The sequence below is a fragment of the Cynocephalus volans genome, chromosome 1, assembly GCF_027409185.1.
Source record: "Cynocephalus volans isolate mCynVol1 chromosome 1, mCynVol1.pri, whole genome shotgun sequence".
Lineage (NCBI taxonomy): Eukaryota > Metazoa > Chordata > Mammalia > Dermoptera > Cynocephalidae > Cynocephalus > Cynocephalus volans.
Window position 1 is genome coordinate 130,584,747 of NC_084460.1, and position 21,242 is coordinate 130,605,988.

A 21,242-nucleotide genomic window follows, 5' to 3' on the forward strand; every position below is an offset into this window, starting at 1 on the left:
AATATGCTATGCATTTCAGTGCACTTGTGAATCTTCATTAGGAAAATAAACCAGATAGCAATTTGCAAGAATAAAATGCCATAGAAATGCTAAAGACTGCCTCTAATAATAATGACAATGCTAACTCCCACTGGTTCTATGAGCAGTGTGCACCTGCATTGACTTCAGTGAACTTGGTCATGTGATGTGTACAAGACACTGAACAAGTGAGAGTTTAAAATTAGTCCCCATTTCAGGTTTGTGTGCCTCACTCCAATAGTGGGGTAGTGAAGAACATGAGTTCCGAATGCAGACAGATCTTGGGTTGAATCAGCTCCACCATTTACTAGTTTATGACCCAAGCAAGATATTTAATCTCTCTGAACTCACTTTCTTTCATCTGCAAAAATGGGGATAATAATAGCACCTACTTCCTTCATCAGGTTGTTGTGAGTTTTAAATTTGATAATGCTTACAAATGTTAGCCACGAGGTTACTTCAAAGAGTTCGTGGAAAAACAGAATTAAAAGGTAATGCAAACCTTTCTATGAACTTTTTGAAGACACCTCATATAGTTATTAATTTTATCAGGCAATTTAGCAAGCCTGAATTGAAGCCCAGGAGTGACTGCGTGAAAGATTAAAGATGGCAACAGCCAGGAATCTGTCACATGAGTGAAGATGTGGTCACGGAACCCCATTATCAAGGGGTTTTGTTCTGGGCTGAGAAAAACCCATCTCAGCCTGGGAAAGACTGCTGATATCAACATCTACCCCCAGCGTAGACACATTAAATAAGTTGTGAGTTTTGAATTTAGAAAGACCTAAGATTAAAGCTTGGCTCAAATTAGCCCCTTGCACATACATTATGTAATCTTGAAAAAGCTATTCAACCTGTTTCTGTCTTAGTTTTTTAATTCATAAAAGAAGGATATCAATATCTACCTTTAGGGCTTCTATAAATATTAAAATGAGATAATGCGGGTAAAGTACTAGTGACTGGCACACAGTAGTAGCCCAGAAGTGGTTGTCTACAGAAGGAGGTTGAAAATGCAAGGTGTTTATGTTTTTATTAGGTCTGTTTTGCTTAACTCAATGCCCTTAAGGAAAGAGAAGAATTAAAAGCCCATAAATCATAATGAGTATCCAGGTGCCAAGGAGTGCCTCACAAGTGTTTCAGGCAGACTGTCGCTCAGCACTGAGGGACTAAACATCAGCAAGGCGGACCATGTCATAGCTGACCACTCTCTGTCCTTCTGCATCTAAGAGATGCCAGAACAAACTATAAAGACCAAGATAAATCAATATGTTTTAAGAAAATTAAATGCTCATTAAAATTTATAAGTCTTATTGTATGTAATGAATCTTAAAAGCGTGAGGCCAGCAGTAACATTCTAGTCCTTTCCTTCTCCACTTTCTCACTTCCCACTCACTCTTCACTCCTCATGCTCTTTGTTGAGGTCACTGGTAATCTCCTAATTTCCAAGTCCATTAGACATGCTGTAATTGTAGCTTATTTGACCTTTTCATCTAGTCCCACTTTCCTTTTAACAATAAAAGTTGCCATATTTGAAGGGCTATGTGTCAGACATTATACTAGAGCAGAGATTCTCAATGGGAAGAGCAATTTTGCACTGCCCCCCCACTCCACCCCGACCACCACCAGGGGACATTTGACAATGTCTGGAGGCATTTTTCTTTGTCACTACTTAGGCGGAGGGATGTGCTACTGGCATCAAGTGGGCAAATGTCAGGGATGCTACTGAACATCCTACAATACACAGGACATCTCCCACAACAAAGAATTATCCAGTCCGAATTGTCAACAGTGCCAAGGCTTTACATATGTAATTTCACTTAATCTTCACAATAACTCTATGGAGTGGGTATGATTATCCCCGTTTTGCTGATGAGAAAACCAGCCTATCACTATGAATTACTTAGAGAGTGGTTACTGAGTTCATGAATTCTCCAGGCTCTTTGCTCCTTCCTACCTGACAACAGTCTGCTATCTACTCGCTAATTTATCAGAGGGAGAAAGAAGGAAGAAAGCCCAGCTCAGCTCTGTGTTATATAAGCAACTCTTGTTAAAAAAACAAAAATCTAAGGATGGAGGAAGTTGAAGCAATTAGCTGAGAGGTAGGGAGTAGTCTAACATCTAACTCATCTCTGCTTTCATCTTCCACACCCACAACTCATCAGCAACTGCCTGGGCAACCACGACTTACCCCACCTGCTGCTATAAAGAATCTAAGACTAGAAACAGTGTAATGTAAAAAAAAGAAAGAAAGAAAGAAAGAAAAATCAGAAATTCGTGCAAGTGTGTTTCCAACATCGGGTTCAGGATTGATTTTCAAAGTTGAGGGTTTCCCTTTGTATAATTAGCCATTGACACTCAGCTGTACTATTTTTAAGTAGCTGTCAAAGCTCTTGTCAGAGTCAAACATCCAGCAAGATGATACAAACATCCCAAGGTTTTATGCTTCCCTCTTACTTGACAAGTCAGATGAGGCTAAGACATCATTAGCCAACTATAGACCCCAGGAAAGAACAATTCTAACCATTGCCTTCCAAGGTGGCCCAGTTGCAAAAGGAAAGATGTTCTGGGCCTGAGCCTGCCTTAAAGGTGGAAATATCCTGAACAATCAGAAAGCCTTGTATTTTTCCAAAAGCTCTTGGCAGCAGCAGTGCTATCTCCAGGGTAGCGGCTGCCCTTCTCCAAATAATGAGAAAATTATAATTATTATCAAGAATTATTATTATGTTTTAAAATATATTGAGTGCAAACAGTGTGCCAAGAGAAAGAACATTTTTTTTAAACAATCCTCTGAATTCATTCCAAGTTTGGTCACTCCTTTCCAATCATTTGTTCCTTTCAACACTTTCATATTCCAGGCTGAAACATTTCAAAATGAGGTACGAAATGACAGGCATGGCTAGGCCGATCTCCTAATCAAAGAAGAGCTATAGACACCAGAATCAAGAACAAATCCTGGCTGCCAGTTTTGCCAAGGGCTGGAGCAAGAATTCCTGGGGAGGCCTCCATACCAAGTTTAAGTGTTTTAAAGTCATAACCAATAGATCACTGAATATTTAATCCCCCACCTTGACAAATATATCTTTATAAAAACCTGAAAGGCCAGGTTTGAATTTAGGATACCTGGGCCCTTAGGAGTTTCATACAAAATGTAGCAGTGCAACAGAAGCTGGGCCCAACCCCAGGGACCTTGTCCTTTGTTCTTTCCACTTCCGTCTACACAGAAGCTGTTCATCAGCACTTGAGCAAAGAGCCACCTCTTGGGCCCAGGGGCCCCACACATACATAGCATAGTCGACCCTCAGGGTGACAGATCCAAAATGGGACCCCTGATGTCTTGGAAACAGGCTCCAAGAAGTTTGAGCAGAGAATTCTGAGATTCTGTGATCTTGGCACCAGGAGTGTCGTCTGCACGGCAGTGTGGACTCTTGGTGGGCCTGCACCTGGGCACTGTGGGAGGGTATGACCTCATCCATCGGGGAAGATATGACCAGAAGAGGGTGTCTTAGTCTGTTCAAACTGCTATAACAAAATACCAGAAACTGGGCAGCTTATAAACAACAGAAACTTATTTCTCACAGTTCTAGAGGCTGGGAAGCCCAAAATAAGGGCACTGGCAGATTCGGTGTCTGGTGAGGGCCTGCTTTGTGGTTCATAGGTTGCTGTGGCCCTACCTCCTAATGCCATCATATTGGGAGTTAGGATTTCAACATAAGGATTTGGGGGGCACACAAACATTTAGACCATAGCAGAGGATCAGAATGGGTCCCTCAACAGCACAGAACCTGGATCAGGAGTCACTTTTGCTGGGGTTTCAGTGCCACATTGTGAGCCACAAGCCTCATGTCTCCCCCTGGCATGTGGTTTTAATGTACTGCTACCCTTGGCACACAGGAATTTTTATATTTTTCTTCAGGAGTGGAGACTTTTGTTCCTCACAGACACATGCAAACTTGACTCTGAGAGCCCAGAGTCCCTTCTTCAGGGCTGGTGTCACAGGGACAGCTGCTGGACTCTGATCCTTTCCTACTCTAAGTCCAAAGTGTTCACAGTTTGAGGACTGGCTCTTCCCAGTGGGATGTTGACATGAACGCTGTGGCTTTCAGATGCCAAAAGAGGGCATGGAAGAACTGAAAGAATTACATGCTAGCTCTGCCACTAATAAGCCATATGACTTAGGACATATTTCTCATTTCTTCGAGTTTCAATTTCCCTGTTTGGAAAGTGAGGGCGTTGGACTAGGTCAGAGGTTGAAAACTGGCCGTGCGTGGGTCAGATGTGGGATTTTGGTGGAGAAGAAGGGGGCAACTTTGTAGAGCTTAAACATTTTTAATTGGTAATTAATCTTTTAAAATTAGGAGGTTTCAAGTAAAATTCTACCCATGTTTTTTTCCCTAAATAACAAAACCACTGTACTGCCTCTAGACCCCACTACGATGAGATTTTTCTCCCACAGTCCAGTCTCCCAAACACACCCTGTTCTGTGTGAAATATAAGAGAGAGATTGAAGGTAGTGCAGAGAGAAGAGGGAGGAAGGGGAAGAGTCAAATAGGACAGGAGAGGATGGGAGGGAGGAAACGAAGAAAGGGGGAAAGGAAGCTCAGAGAAACAGACCACCGAGAGGAAAGCAGCACGGAGTGCTCTGGGTGCCAGGCACGGCTCTCAACATATTACACATATAGTAGCTCTTTTTTTTTTTTTTTTTTTCGTGACCGGCGCTCAGCCAGGGAGTGCACCGGTCATCCGTATATAGGATCCGAACCCGCGGCGGCGGGAGCGTCGCTGCGCTGCTAGCGCAGCACGCTACCGAGTGCGCCACGGGCTCAGCCCCATATAGTAGCTCATTTATCCCTCCCAAAAAACCTATGAGATGGTGCTGTGGTTTGAGTGTGCCCCCTAAAAACCATGTTTTGGAAATTTAATCCCCAATGCGACAGTGCTGGGAGATGGGGCCTAATGGGAGGTGTTAAGATACCACATCTTTAATTGACCTTGTTTGTTATGTGTCTTCTCTAGAATGGAGGCTTCATGAGGGGGGGAATCTTAATCTGTCTTGTTCACTGCCGTATATTCAGCTCTCACCACAGTGCCTAGTATACAGGAAGTGCTCAATAAATATTTGTTGACTTAGTAAATCAACAATGTATGCAAGTAGCCAAGCTCCAAAGAGTCTGATTTTGCCAACATTGTTTTCTGTCTCCTCCCAGGAAACCCCTTGGGGTCACACCCCTCCTTCTGAGCTATGGCACCTCTGAGCCAGCTGAGTGGCCACGTGAACTCCACCTGTGGGGCAGAGAACTCCACGGGTGCCAGCCAGGCCCGCCCGCATGCCTACTACGCCCTCTCCTACTGTGTGCTCATCCTGGCCATCGTCTTTGGCAACGGCCTGGTGTGTGTGGCTGTGCTGAGGGAGCGGGCCCTGCAAACCACCACCAACTACCTGGTGGTGAGCCTGGCTGTGGCAGACTTGCTGGTGGCCACCTCGGTGATGCCCTGGGTGGTATACCTGGAGGTGAGTGGGCTCCAGGCACATGCTGCCCACATGACCAAGCTTGTCTTTGTCTTCCCTGAATTCCTGGCCTTCAGGGCTCAAAATACTCCCCAAGTGGTCCAAGAACTGGGGAAGGAAGGAGAGCTCCTATGATTCTCCCTTGAATGAGGGAACTAAAGCTTTTGAGGGCAGCCACCATTCAGTCACTCACCCACATCAGAACCAGGGAGCTGGGAATAATTCTGTTCCTGGGTCTCCAGTATCCAAGTGACTGGACTTAAGTGATAGGAATCTTCCTAAAAATGCCTGGGTTTACTCTCTGTGCCAGTCACGTATCAATGACACAGGTGCTTGGGGGAGGTGGATCTATGGGCATCTTCATCGGCGTTCAACGTCTATGGGGGTGAGAGTGTACAGGAGTGCAGGAAGTGGGGGGAAGAAGGACATATAGAAAAACAAGAAGAAATTTTTTTTAATTAATGAGAGGAAAAGAAAGAAAGTATGGTCTGCAAATAAACCAGACTTCTTTCGATGGTTCAGTTGCCCTCCATCTTGGCTCTTTTCTCCTGGCTATCAGATCTCCATAGACTCTGCTACAGAAAAAACAGACTAAACCTTCAGATTTCTATTTTCCATACCTCCATTAACAGTACAGAGCCTTTGCCAATCAGATAATGCAGCTAACCCTGGAGAATTCTACTGAAGAGAAACATTTCCTAAATTTGAAAGTAAAAAACAGAGTCAGGAGGTGACCAAGACAAAACATCTATTTGCTAACAAGGAAATCAGGGTACCTAGATCTATCTGTTCAAGAAACAGATATTCTTACTGGGGAAACATGCTATCACTAAAGAAAATTTTTTAAGCACCTTAATATACTATTAATATTTCTCCTCTGCACTGTGTATCATTCTAAAGAGGTATCCAATGAAGAATCAAAATGATGCTATGATTAAGAGAAATTAACATTCATCCAATTAGTATCTCAGTTAATATTAATAGTGAAGGTGACAGTTAATTAAGTATGACATATCACAAGAGAGCAAAAGCCTTGAATACAGACTGCCTATGTTAATATCCATATTAAAGAATGGCTGGGAACTAAAATTAGACTTATGGTCTTAAAGGGGAGACATAAAGAAAGAAAGAAAGAGAATAGAGAAAGAGGAGGAAAGAAGAAGAACAACCAGGCTGATTGGGATAGATCTGAAGGCTAAGGGAATACTTGGGGGGGTGGGGAATTGTGTATTTATTCTTCCTAGTTAGGATTATCCTGATGGTGAATGGTCTTGTAATTATCTTGACTTCTCTGTCAACCCAATCCCTGTACATTACAGGGATTCTTAAATTCTCCAGAAGAATGAATGTCAGAAAGAAATGCAGGCAAAGTACCTTCATTCTAATGAGCATTTTCATTCCCTCTGAAATAAAAGCAGGCTTTTGGTGTTTATAACAAAGCCATTCAGGGGTGCTCTTCAACTATCCATTTGTGATTGCCTCCAGGACTCTGGTTGGACCATACTGGAAAGCCTCTGTAGATACTGGTTTGGAAGACAGACACTGTGACTTTTCCACACTAGAAACCCATGGCATCCCCTTGCACCCACACCTGCTGATGTAGATGAGGCTCCCATTCTACTGCTGAGCATAGAAGAGCAGCTAAGACTAGAGAGCCACAGGAGATCTTGCCAAAGACCTTAATGGGATCTCTGTAGGAGAATCTATGGATTTTCTCCCATAAGAAGAGCTTTGGTAGAGTTCTTGGTTTCCCCCTCACCCTACTCCACCATCCCTTCCCCAAAAACACTATGCCCTTTATCCAACAGGTTATTTGGTATAGGTATTCAGTAACCAAGAGCATGAACAAAGAAACATACATTCACATAAAGAAGATTTGGGGGAGCAGAGACATCGCTCTACTGGGAAGTGGGCTTTGGGGTCTCTTTTTGGTGTTACGAACTTCCTTCAAGATCCAGTCAATGCAATTTTATATCTCTGCATCACTTTCTCCAGCAGTCAACTAAGGAGTCTGTCTCAATAAAAGAGGATGTGACTTAGACCAGCCATCATTAACAGATGACCAGTTAAAATATTAGAAGTTTCTAGTTCAGAGGACTGGGTCCTCCCTATCTTGCACTACTCATGCTTTTCTTAGTCTTAAATGTTTTCCTGTCTTTCTTTAGAGGCAGATTAGGTTCGTTTGTGAGAGAAGAGAACATTTTGAGCCCTTAAAAGGGCTATGAATATATCAATTCGTGTGTCTCAGAGAAGAGCAAAGTATTACTCTTAGTAACTTGTCCTAATGACGGTGCAGTGTGAGTAGCTGCTCCAGTAATTACTTGATTATACCTAAGAGCACCCTTTGGAGAGACGAAGAGGTGCAGTGTTGACCACAGAGACTGCTGTAGGCTTGAAGGCCCCAGGAAGATAGGACACATGTGAGAACACCACCATTTGGGAGCCAAAGGATTCGCCAAATTCAAAGCCTCATGCACTTTGATCTGAATACATCAGTCTTCTTTGAAGGAAAATTGGCTCATTTCGCCAGACACAAGTATGTATGAGTAGGAATGTTTTTACTGTAAATATTGGAAAACTTGGCCAGTTATAGCTTAGATGAATTTTAGATTTCTTACATAACCAGAATTCTGGAAAAAGGGGATTGTCGATGTTGGTTCAGCTGCACCATGGTGTCATCTCGAACCAGACTTTTTCAGCCTTCTTCCTCTCCATCCTTGGCAGGCTGGCCTACTTCTTCATGCTATTCACAGGATGGCTGCCCCAACCCTCAGTGTCATGGCAGTCTTCAAAAATAGGATGGGTGGGGGCAGCAGAGAAAGAGAGAAAGCCCTTTCCCTGGAGTAGCTCAAAGCATCTCCCTAAGGAACTTTGCTTAAGCCTAATTGGCCAGAACTGAACCTTAAGGCCACATTTAGCTGCAAAGGAAGAGAGAAAAAATAATTAAAATGTGGGCTTTATTAAAAAAGATGTGCAGTGGGAAATTGTTGTGAGGTAGGCAATAGAGTGTCACATAACATTGCCTCTGTTGGAATTCACTGGGATGAATGTCATTCCAACACAGGGTCATGCTAGGAGAAAGACTCAGAACTAGGAGTCAGAAGACACAAAAGTGAACAAAATTGGAGGTAACAACACTTTCCACGTTGGGCTGATGATAAGCTCAACTGTCATCACCTGAGAGAGGGCTTTCATAACTAAAAAGTGTGATCTATAAATAGCTCAGTGAGACATTTTTAATTGTAAGTAAAAGAAAACTTAACTTCAGTTGCCTAAATAATAAACAGGATACAATGGCTCTCACACCAGGAACTTTAAAAGTCCTGTGTTAGGGTGGGCTCCAGTTCAATCAAGGCTCCAGCTCCATTTTTCTACAATTCTCTTAGCTCTGCCTTCTTCCATGTACTGACCTTATCCACAAGCAAAGGGCTAAGCTCTAGGCCTCACATGTGCACATCACACCATTCATAGCGACAGAGAAAATCCGTGCCTCAGAATTTCTAGTAAAAGTGTCAAGATGTGCTCTGATTGGACTGGCTTATGGCACATAATTTTCCCTGAACTAATCACCAGGGAGGAAAATTGGTTTAACATAGGTGATGTGTTCCTTCTATGGAATACATCAACTTCTCAGGAATCTCATGGATTCCCAGTGGAATCCAGGGACTACTGGAAAGAAAGAAGAGGACAATCAGTAAGCGTGAACCATAGTGAACTTTCATTGGTATCATTCTCATCATTAAGACACCCAGGAACCTGCACTTGGGCAGAATATAATGGGGGACCCACAAGGGCCAGTCACTGACCCATGTCAGTATTCTCTGTCCTCAAACCTAGCAGAGAAGTTCGAGACAAAACCATGCAGATGACCTCACAGAAGGTTATATTTCAGAGGGCCCCGGGCTTGCCTGTCTCTTTAATTCAGCTTGCAGCATTTTCTCAAAAACTCTTTTCTGTGCCATACCAAATAGCTGTATCTCAGATTCCCTCTCAAGTTTTTAATTTCCTGCTTTGCAGGCTGCAGTCTGTTTGGAGCTCTCTCTCCAAGCACAAACATCCCATTTTGTTCCACTCAGTTAAGCATCTTTTGTGATGTTTAATGCACTTATATCAGGACAGAAAGGCAGCATAAGCAGCCAGGAGAACATGTAGAATACTAAACTTGGGTCCCAGTATGGATAGGAGAAAAGACTCGAGGGTTAAAAAATGTAGACAAGCAAAATAGAACAGGATGGGTTCATGCAGGAAAACACAGCACAGGAAAAGTGATCAAGTTCAGATGGTGATGACAGGAAAGAACAGCGATGTTTGGGGGAGGGAGAAATCTCTGGGCCTTGTAATGGTATAGATTATTAAAAATAAAGAAGTTTTTAAAAAGGATAGTTTTATCATAGTTCTAAAAAATCACAAATGATAGAAATTTAAGACCCCAAAGGAAAGCAAAAACAGGAGATTCTCACAATCTCTTCACCCAAATCTGAATTTTGATAAAATTAGTAGATTGTTAAAGCTGAAAGGGCGTGGAGATAATTTCTGCCATCATTTCTAAAGTGTGTTCCTGCAACAAATTCCTGGCCATATCCTAATTGACTGGGTTTCTCTGTGAATGAGCCTTGGAGCCTGCATTTTAAGTGAGCTCCTCCATGATTCTTATGCACGTAAACTTTGAGCAGCTCTGAGCTAAACCTTCATTATGAGGTGTCTTAGTCTGTTTTGTGCCGCTATAACAGAATACCTGAAAAATTTATTTGAAAACAGAGATTTATTTCTTACAGCTCTAGAGGCTGGGAAGTTCGAGATTGAGGGCCCCACATCTAGCGAGGGCCTTCGTGCTGCATCATCCCATGGTGGACAGTGGAAGGGCAAGAGAGAGTCAAGGGGCTGCACTCATGTCCTAATCACCTCTCAGTAGACCTTACCTCCAAACACTGTTGCACTGGTGGTTATTGCCAACAAACACTTTTTGGGGATACATTCAAACAATGGCACAGAAAGGAGGGAGAAGGCAGACACTGGTTGTTAAAAATACAGACTGTTGGGTCTACCTCACATCTACTAAACCAGAAGTTCCAGGGTGACCCTGGAAGTCTATAGTAATTCTAATAATCCCCCAGCCCCATTCACACCCCAAATAACTTACGCAGCCAGCTAGCCATCTGCTACAATGACATTTGGGAACCACTAATCTGTAAAACTCCCATTTCACAGATGGAAAAAGTGAGACTAAGAGAAGTAAAAAATCCTTACTTATTACTCTGTCTTGCCCTGCAGCAAACTCTCCCCCTCCCCCCCAAAAATTCCAAATGTGTCAATCAAAAGTGGATTGAAGAGGACAATTAAAGAAGTAATTCCATCTTTGCCCCCTTGGATATCTCCCCTAAACAACCAAAAGTCCATCCCTTTAGAGTAATAATACTTAACTTGGGGAGTCCATCAACTTGTATGTAAATAAAATGACTTTATTTTTTACTAAGCTGAAATTCAGCACTTCAATTATGAACGTAGGCATCAACCCACAGTAGAAGAAATTTTTAGTGTCACCAGTGGGAATCACAGATATTTATATTTTCAAATCACATTATGGTTGTTGCTGACATCTTGAAATGTCATTTATACTCATCATTACTTTGAAATTACAGGAATTTTGGACCTGCTGCTAGATCTTGTTATTTAGTGAACTGTTAAAGTAGTACATATATTTAAAATACTTTGGTAACTGTATTTCAATACAATTGGTATCCTTTACAATCCATTGTATTTATTTCACATAATTAAAAGCATTCTATGATAAGGGAACCATGAAGCCAAGGAAATCCATGGCATGAAGAATGCTTGAGGAGCCCTGTGCTAGGTACAACCATTTCTGAAGATAATGTCATGGGCCCACCCCCAGACCAGTGTTTCCCAAACCTCTCAGGCAATAAGAATCACTTGAGGGACTTATTATTCTGAGTGGGACCTCAGAATCATTTTGTGTAACAAAAGCCTCAGGTGATTTGGGAAATGCTACCTTATAATAGGTAAATTTGGGAAATGCTGCCCTAGACTGTGTCTGTTGAAAATCAATAGCCAGCTTTAAGTACCTGAAGACAATTTCTTGCTTACTCCCACCTTCTGTATTGCCAAAGGGAGTTAGTTATATTCATTAGCAAGTGAGAGTAACACCACCTGGCTGCTGTATAATTCTGAAGTGAGTTATTTCATTAGAATTTAGGAGGAAGAATTATGTCTCTAAAGAGCCTTAAATCAATCAGATTTCTTTTTTCTGCTTTAATTTCAAAACTCACTTTACCTCTCGTGATCTCTCAACACCTTATACTTATCCCACTGACAGCACTTACTACATTGCATCGTATTTATTTCCTTGTACCTATCTCCTGGGCCCTCGGTTCACCCACACCCACTCACATATCACTCCCCCCAACAGGCACACACTGTATTCTGAGGCCCTGGGGACAAAAACAGGGTTCATTCACTTTAGTACACCCACCCAAGCAGAGTATCAGGCACATGATGGACAATCAATAACTAGTGTACATGTGGGTAAGTGAATGGACAAATACCAACTCTTCTCCCTCCTACGACATTAGAATCGAGTTAAATTGCATACTTCTCAAAAGTGGCATTCCAAGGTGCTGAACTTTGGGAGGCCAAATAGAGTAATGGTTAATATTAAGGGGTTGAAATTCCAGCTCCTTTCACTAGCTATGTGTCCTTAGGCAAATTACTCAACCCCTCTAGGTCTCTGTTTCTTTATCTATAAATTGGAAATCATATTTAGTTCATTGGGTTGCTATGAGATAATGTCTGAGGGTTACTTAGCATGGTCTTGGCGCTTTGATGCTCTTTATTAATCCCTTATTATTATTTGCTTGGTGTGAAAGGCTCCAGTAAAACATATACATATGTGTGTGTGTGTGTGTGTGTGTGTATACATATAATATATATATATATATACATTTTTTTTTCCATTACAAGTCCCACCAATTAGAGACTCATTTTAATGAGTAAGCTCCAGAGAAGGCTAAGTGATGGCAACTTAGTGGGAATTACTTTAATCAGCTAATCAGACTGTTTTCCTCTTGACACATAGTTGAGATCAAGGAGAGAATGGGAATTTTGATGGCAGAATCTATAGACAAGAAAAGAAAACAGGATGGGGTTGCATTACAGTGGGGGTCTGGGGGCCAGAGGACAGCTTGAGGGCTTTGGCTGTTAGGAGCTAAACAAGAGGGGTACTAAAGAAACCTGCCCTGGGTGTACTTTCACCTAGGCACCACAGACCACAGCCAACACTCTCTTTTGCACTGTTTTTTGCAAAAAAAATATAGAAGCATTCAGGAGGGTGTCTCATTAGCTAGAAAGGAGATGATGTAGTCTGTCACACAAAAATCCTTGATGTGCACCCAGTTGTCTCCTTTTACCTGGTGTCAACCCACTTTCATCCCTTTCCCAACAACTACCCCTCCTCACCTGATACTTCCCTATAGCAGGGGGCCTAACAACCTACATTCCAGTGCCCTGTCTGCCTCTACCAGCCCTGTGACCTTTGGCAAGGTGCTAACCTTTAGGTTCTTTTTCTGCAATAAACATGGGAATAGTTGCCTCTTTTAGGATTATAATTAGCAAGAGAGGCCATGTATGTAGAGTGCTTTCCAGAACAGCAGGCACTCGGTAAGTGTCCCATAACATTAGCTGTTAGTATGAATACGAATTATGTCAGAGACCATTCATTCTTTCAGGATATATTTGCATGCCCGGGCCCTAATCTGGGAGCTGGGGACACAGCAGTGAATAAGTAAACGTCCCTGCTCCTGTCATGTATATTACTTAATAATCATTTAATCTCCTATCAAATAATGTGTAATTTGTCCTAAATAGCTCTATGAGCGCATACAATGAAAAAGAAATTCATTTTTCAAAATCTGAAGTTTCAAAGTTACAGAAATTCTTGGAATGGGCCAGGTGGGTCAGTGACACATATAGAGTAAATTCTCAGTAAATGTTTGTATTAATGATATAAGGATCTCATGACGATCTCTAGTTATTTTAAGAATGCCTTGCTTCTCCAGTTATCTTGTAAGTTCTTCAAGGATAGGGTCTGTAGTACAGTTTGTAAAACCTCTTAGCACACCTAACGATGTACCCTCCTTCTGTGAACCAAGTATTAAGAGCTTCACAAGTACTTGCTTTATAAATGCCTGAATGAATGAACACCCAGCAAGGTGTTCCCTCACCAGAGTTACCTGTTGTCCTAACTATCCTCTCTCACCCACACTACACTCCAACAAAAACACAAAAACACACACTCACAATCATGCAAAAAAGAGTTTTTTCCCCAGTTTAAAACAGAAATTGCATAGTAGACATAATGTTACTATGAAATTTAATATACAAAACTTAACTTTTGTGAGAAGCTTTTACAGCACGCCACTGTCCTACCTAATGAGCAAAACCATCTTTTATTCTCCCGGCTCCCTTAAATCATTGGGTTATTACAACTCTTTAGATTAGATACCTTACATCTCCCTTTTCAGAATGTTTTTTATGCTCAGAATTCCTATAAATTCATATTAGGTCTTTATTTATAAAGAGCAAAAAGGTCAAACTAAAAGAGAGAAAGGAAATCCACAACCAAATGAACAAAAATGAGGACTTCATTACTCATTTTAACTTTTCATGGTTGCTTTTAAACAAAAAAATCTTTGGTTAGGTTTTGTCAAAAATAGAGTCTGGAGATGACCAAAGATAAGGAGAAAGGGGATTCTGAAAATTCAGGAAAGCAATCCAAGGGGAAGAAGTTATGAGAGAAGGGAAATGATAGAGAGCCTCTCAGGACCTTGCTTTATTGTGATAAAACAGGAATGACCAGTGAAGTGACCTAGTCATACGAGAAGATTCTGGGATGAGAAAAACCGAAGCACCATCTCTATGCACGATCATTTGGTCAATATCTGGGTTTTTTTCTTGAGAAGCTACTTCAGAGGCTATTGTACCTATTTTTTACTCTTCCTTTCTCTTAAATGGCCATTGGGCCTGCTTGGGAGAGATATTACGAACACTCAGCTACAGCCAGGGGCGCAAAAATTTGCAGGTTCCTCCTTGAGAACCAGGGTCCCCAGCAAGGGCAGCCCCACAGGCAGAAAGCTGGCAAATGCACAAAGCCTCAGGGCCCATGTGTGGCCCTTTGTGGACATTCCAAAAGTGACAATCCCCTGGACATACCATCCTAGTTTAATTAGGTTAAAGGATTTTAAAATAAAATAGAAATGTGCTAGAACACACATTAAATTACCTAAATTTCTGACTTTCATGTAAGTGTTACTCCGAGGAGGTTATGGAGCTTGGAACACGTGTAGATGTGTCGGGTCAGAACCATCCTCCCTGATTCTGTGAGTGGCATGGCAGAGAGAAACTGTGCTCCTTTCCAATCCCCTGGACCCCGCCATTTTCCCCACCTCTTGGTGATTGGGACGTGGGGGTAAGGGGTTGAAGCAGTCTCTTTGGTGCAGATTTATTTTACATAGTTTCTTACACTAGGGCACTTCAAAAAGTTCACGGAAAACTGGAATTAAAAAATAATATGAATCTTTCCATGAACTTTTTGAAGATGCCTTGTAGATGTGTTTCAGGATGTTTCCAAACTTTAAAACCTATAACCAAATAGATTTTTACTCTGGAGTTACATTTAAGGAAAAACATGTTCTTAGCTTATTTCCTGGGTACCTGGGGAGCTCTCTGCTGGGTGGAAGGCTTCAGAGAGGCAGTTTTGGCAGAATGCACACACCGGGCAGTCACCCAAGCTCCTTTATCACCAGTTGTGCAGCTATGGGCATATCACTTAACCTCAAGGAGGAGGGTTAGTTCCCTCCTGAGTTTTCACTAGATCAGTAGTTCTCAAACCTTGGTATGTCTGGGGAGTTTATTTAAAAATAAAGGATCATGGGCCCCAGATCTAGAGATTTTGACTTAGTAGGTCTAGGGAGGGTTCAGAAACCTGCATCTTTAATAAGCACCCCACTGTGCACCACACTTTGAGAAACACTGGACTAACTGATTTGGAAGATTGCTTCCAGAACTAACATTCTAAGATTCTGAGAATTTGTCCTTTTCTTTAGAAACCAGTATTAGACAGCCTGGCACTCGCTGAATGTCTGTGTGTCCCATGGTAACATTGGTACCCACCACAGGGGGCAGGGACTGCGTGTCAGCATCTGCACTGGGCGGCAGAGGGAAGGCAATGGAGTTGACTGGGCTGTTGTTCCTTCGCTGGGGAGAACACTAACATCCTTTTGTCTCTGATGTCCAGGTGACAGGTGGAGTCTGGAATCTCAGCCGTGTTTGCTGTGATGTTTTTGTCTCCCTGGATGTCATGATGTGTACAGCCAGCATCCTGAACCTCTGTGCCATCAGCATAGACAGGTAGGGCTGGGACTCCCCTTCCAGGCTGAGAGAGAGGTGGCCCAGACGGGGAAGAAGGCAGGACATAGGCTTGCATTGGAGGGCACTTGAGTCACTTCTAAGTAGAACTTGCCATTGGGACATTTTCTTTCCTCTCTTTTTCTTTTAAACTATGGTTTGCAGGAGAGAAGAAACCCCTATAACAGGAGAAAAATAACTATCCTGTATGCTTTCCTAACCTTCTTCTCCTCCAGCCCCTGAAGAGGATTCTGATTTTACTTTTTGGCCATCTTTTGGGGCTTTTGTGATTCCTCATAGAAAGGAAGGGGGGAGGGGAAGAAGGCCCAAAGGTGAGCTGACATGGGTTGGGAGGAAATGATGTGGTTTGTTTTTGGTGAAGAGAGGGATGAAGGAGAGGTGTGCGGGAGAAAGAGGGAGAGAGGGACAGGCATGGGTCTATTTTCCAGGAGGGAGAGATGAGAGAAGTGGATGGGGGAAAAGGCAATTTTAGAAAGCATGGCTGTGATACCTGATAGAGTTTCAGAAAAGCAAGTAAAAAATGATATGTTTTTTAAAATTGCTTTTTGGTTGTGGGAATGGATTTCTGTGACTTTAATTCCACTATATGTGTGTTTCACCTGAGAAACATCACTCAGTCCCCAGGAGTACCCAAATTCACTGCCCTTGCTATGTGCTTCGTTTCCGCTCTCTTTTGGTCTTCCTCTCCTTTCCCCCTTCCTCTGCCTTCGATTTGTCAGGGCTCCCACAAGACACTGAGAGCCCTGGAGAAAGGGGTCACTTTGGAGCCTATGGCCTCTGGTGCTGGCCAGCCTTTCCTTTTCTGAGTCCTCCCTCCCCTTCGCTTCTTCTCTTTCTACACTTTCTTCCAGTACCATCCATCCACTCTATAGGTCCAACAGGTGACCTCAAATATAAGATCTGCTAAGCCTTTGACACGCATTAACTTGTTTCATCTTCACAACGACTTCACGTACAGCTTCTTAGAATAATAAAGGAATTTACCCAAAGTCCCACAGCTAGTATGGTGCCATACCAAGATTTGAATTCATGTCTACTTAACACCAAGTTAATATCTTACATTTTGTGCTAACCTCCCCAAATCTCCAGCGACACCCCCACCTTCTCCCCTGAGTTACAGACCACATTACTGTCTAGTTATCCCATTGGCGCCTATAACACAAAATGTTAAAAATCAACCCATCAAAGCCCCACACCATCTTGACTTGATGATCTTTTGTTGACACCATCTTTCTTCTGGAATCTTGGGTTTTGTTTGACTCCTCTCTCTTCCTAATCTCCCACACCCAAGCAGTCAATGTTTATTGACTCTACTTTTGCAATTTTTTTCAAATTTACCTGTATTTTTCCTTTCTTGTTGCTCCCCATTTACTTTAGGCTCCTATGACTTCCCGCCTGAACTTCTGCCACAGCTTTCTAACTGGTCCATCCCACCACTATCAGTTATACACCAGAAGTAAAGCCCTAATGTCCACTGCCCTGCTCAACACACTTCAGAGTCTCCTTGGCCTATGGAATAAAAGTTAAAATTACCTCCACAGCCTGGAATTCAAAGTTCCACAATATGGCCATCTCATCTCTTTCTGGCTGCCTTTACCCTTCTCATGCTCAAAGGTCTCTCACAATAGCCCCTTTTCCATAAAGCCCTTCCCAGTTCCTACAATTTAATTCCATCACCCCTGAATCCTCACAATGCTTTCTCTGTACTGCCTTTTCTAGAGGTCCTAGTGCAGTCACCTTCACGTGACCCAGTGTTGTGGCATCTAGAGCAACAGCCCTCAATGTCCTTTCATGTGCTGAAATGGGAATTTTGAACAGTAACCAAAGCATGAACATGAAACCGCTGTCTTATGGTGATACTGCAAACCAACTGTATGGGCTTTTTACTTTTATTACTTGAGTGACTATCCAACTGAGAAGGAAAATTGAAGAACATATCCAAAATGCTGGAAATAATACCACTCAGAATGTGTTTTAAAAGAGGGTTGTGGTTGCACAATTTTGTAAGTTGTACACTGTAAATGAAGGAATTGTGGGGGTTGTGAATTATATTTCAGTAAAGCTGTTAAAATGGAAGAGACAGAGATTTTCTAATTTTTTAGCTCTAACATTTAAGTCTTATGTAATTTCTGGACACTTAGTACATAATTTCTGAAATATATTACTTACGGAAGTGGTGGCTGCAGCTGGTTTGCTTTATCCTCACCTCCACCACCCCAAACCCTTACAGGAGACCTAGCTTCTTACCACCTGCAAATCTTCCTGCTGTGCCTATGACAGAGCCTTGAACAAAGAGCATTAAACTGAATGCAGTGGCTGCCTGAGGGTAGCTAATGTTCTTACCACAAATGGTCACCCTCAGGAAGGACATGAGAGGATGGGAGAAGAGATGCATAAAGAGTGTCTAGAGAGGGTCTGGGACAGCCCTCTCCCAGCCCTCCTAGCTCCTGACCCTCCTCTCTACCCTCTTGAGAGTGTGCCTGTACACCCCACTCACGTGCATTCATATACTGCAGTTGAGGCTGTGCAGGTGTGGAGATGGAATTCAGCCAGTGCTTCTTTTGCCACAGCTTGAGTCAGCCATGAGAAGGTGCTTTTTTGTAATTTGCCAGCCAAGAGGGCTGACAAACCTACATGAGAGCACCATTTCACTGACCCACACTTCTACTCTCATCACTTAAAACAGAACCAACAAGAATAAACCTTGAGTTGGCTTCTATACCGTATAGGAAAACTCCTAGAATGCATAGCACTCACCTACCTGAAACCTGAGGGTCGAGCCACATCTTAGATACCAATGGAGAAGGAGGCTCACTTCCTGGCTTGAATTTCTGTAGTGGTCACCAGCCCTCAAAACGGAGCCTCCTCCCTATTCAATATATGAAAATCGGCCTTGGAAAAGCTGTGTCCATTTTCCTTCTCAGAAGTTTGCAGTACACAGCATTAAATTCTGTTCATGTGATGCCAAATAGCCGGTCAATTCATTTAAAATGCTGTAATTCACACAGACCTTTGGTCTTTACACAATGCCAGTCACCAGCCTGACAAACTTGACCAAATGGATTGAGTATTTTTTGGTCATGAAGCCCTGGTCTGTAATAACAGGGTGATAAGAGATAGGGAAGAAAAGGAAATGATAAAAGGCTTTTGAAAGCAAGTAATACTATTGTCATTAGATTCCTAGGCAGAGCTGTGGATGCTTGGATAATGCCGCCTTTTCTTTCTAAAAAGCAGAGTGGGAAGTCCTCTGCATACAAGCACCCACCCCCTTGGCTCCTTGCCTCCCTAGCAGGCCAGCCCCCCCCCATCACATCCTGGGTCAGCACTAACTCTGGGGGAAGGGGCTGAGAATGTGTCAGAAGAGGAGGACACGACCAAGCGGTGAGAATTAGAGTCCTCCGCGAGGAGCCCAGGAATAATGCAACCGAATCCATTCACCAGGGAGTTCTTTAAGTGGCTCTCACATGGCACCCATCACACAGGCAAGCCTCCGCGTCTTTGCAGCGAGCACAATAGGTACCAGATGAGTCACAGGCACCTTGGATTTTTAGTTTGCATCTAAATAAGTACTTTATATTTGCAAAGTGCTTTCCAGTCATTTGCAAAAAGCTTTCTCGTTCAACAACTCCACGAGGGGAGTCCACAGAACTAAGGATTTATTGAGCCCCCTGTCTGACCAAATAAAAGGTAGTGAAAAGCAGCCTTCACAGAGCCCTGGGGCTCATTAAGCCCAGGCGGGGAGTTAGAGTCAGGCCCTCCCACCCAGGCCAGTGTCTTTCCTCCCGCCCTGCCAGCTTCCTGAAGAGGCACCCTCATCAAGTTCCCCGCCCCCCAACACACATCTCCACCCTGAGACAGGGCTCCAGGGTGGAGGTGGAATTCTGCAAGGGTACTGAGACCTTCTGAACTGTGACAAGCCATGCAGACCCCACTCACAGAATTGGGAGTCAGAAGGGGCATCATAGTTAACTCATTTGAACAGAAATGTTCAATATTTGCATAGGGTCCTGTAGCCTTTCTAGCACAGGTGTGGGATTAGAAACTCAGTCTCCCGTGCTCAGTATTCTGTCTATTTCAGTTAGTGTCCCCTTCACAGGTGGAGGTGGGAATGGGACACTAAGGAAGGGCCTCTGGCCAGGCTGGCAGCCCACCTCCATAGGTGCAATTTTCTTGAACTAAATGGAGACATTTCCTGTATCTTCCATGCCCTGGCTACCACTGTGCTAATCTAACTTGCATGAGACTAGAAGCAAAAACAACAAAAATAAAAACAGCTACCATTTATTTAGCCTGTACTATGTGACAGGCACTAACAGCTTTTCATTTATTATTGCTAACCTTCACAACAACCTGGCAAGGCAGGTGTATTATCCCCATTTGACAAATAAAGATTCCGAAGCTAGAATGAGCAGGTCGGCTTGCCAGGCTCACACAGCCAGTAGGTACAGGAGTAAGGGTTCAGTTGGCTTCTTTCTACTACCGCACACTGCCTTACTTAGAGATGCTGAGGTGCCAGCCTCTTTCCCAGCCTCCTAGCTCTGGAGTCATACAGCCTGGCCAAAACCCCAGGCTGTATGGCTTGATAGCAAATGTGACCTTGGGCAAGTCAATTAACCTCTCAGGGACTCAGTTCCGTTATCTGTGTAGCAGAGGTAATAGCAACTACCTCAAAGGGTTGTTAGGAGGATTAAATGGGAAGACAACCATAAACTCACCGATAATCACTGATCTCTCGAGCTAGCACAATAATAATGACAACAACAATAACAAACAGTCTTTTCAATGTTTAATATGTACCAGGCATTTTGCTAAATGACTTCACAGAGATAATCTCAGTCAATATTTATAACAGCCCTATGGGGCAGGAATCATTATCCCCATTGTACAGATAAGGAAACTGAATCTCAGAGAAGTCAAACCACTGGCCACCGCCACACCGGAAAGTGGCAGAGCTGGGATTCTGACGCTAATCAGTGTTTCCAAAGCCCACGGACTTAACCACCATGCACACCGCCGGTGCTCCGGTCCGCAGGGTAATCCACACCAGAAAGGGCCCAGAGGGTTAGGAGCTCAAACACGGGGGAGGGAGCCCTGGCACAGGGGCGACGGGGCGGCCCTAGGATGTCCCCATGAGCGCGGCGGGCCCACGTTCAGAAGTGGCCCTGGGCCGAGCCCAGCCCTTCCCTCTGGGGACTCTGGCGCCGCCCTCGCCTGCGGGCGGGCGGGCATTCGCAATCGCTGGAGTGGAAACCAGAGGCGAAGCAGTCTGCTCGGGTGG

The 21,242-nt window shown here is 43.3% G+C and overlaps 1 protein-coding gene across 2 annotated transcripts in view; it reads left to right on the plus strand.

Annotated features, from left to right (window-relative positions):
- Positions 1-5,257: 5,257 nt before the first annotated feature.
- DRD3 (dopamine receptor D3) overlaps positions 5,258-21,242 on the plus strand; it is a 34,250-nt gene continuing 18,265 nt past the window's right edge. For both annotated transcript variants that reach the window (XM_063114012.1, XM_063114020.1), the window contains exons 1-2: positions 5,258-5,527; positions 15,834-15,946. In XM_063114012.1, the coding sequence (XP_062970082.1) occupies positions 5,258-5,527; positions 15,834-15,946 (383 nt within the window). The remainder of the gene's footprint in view (positions 5,528-15,833; positions 15,947-21,242) is intronic.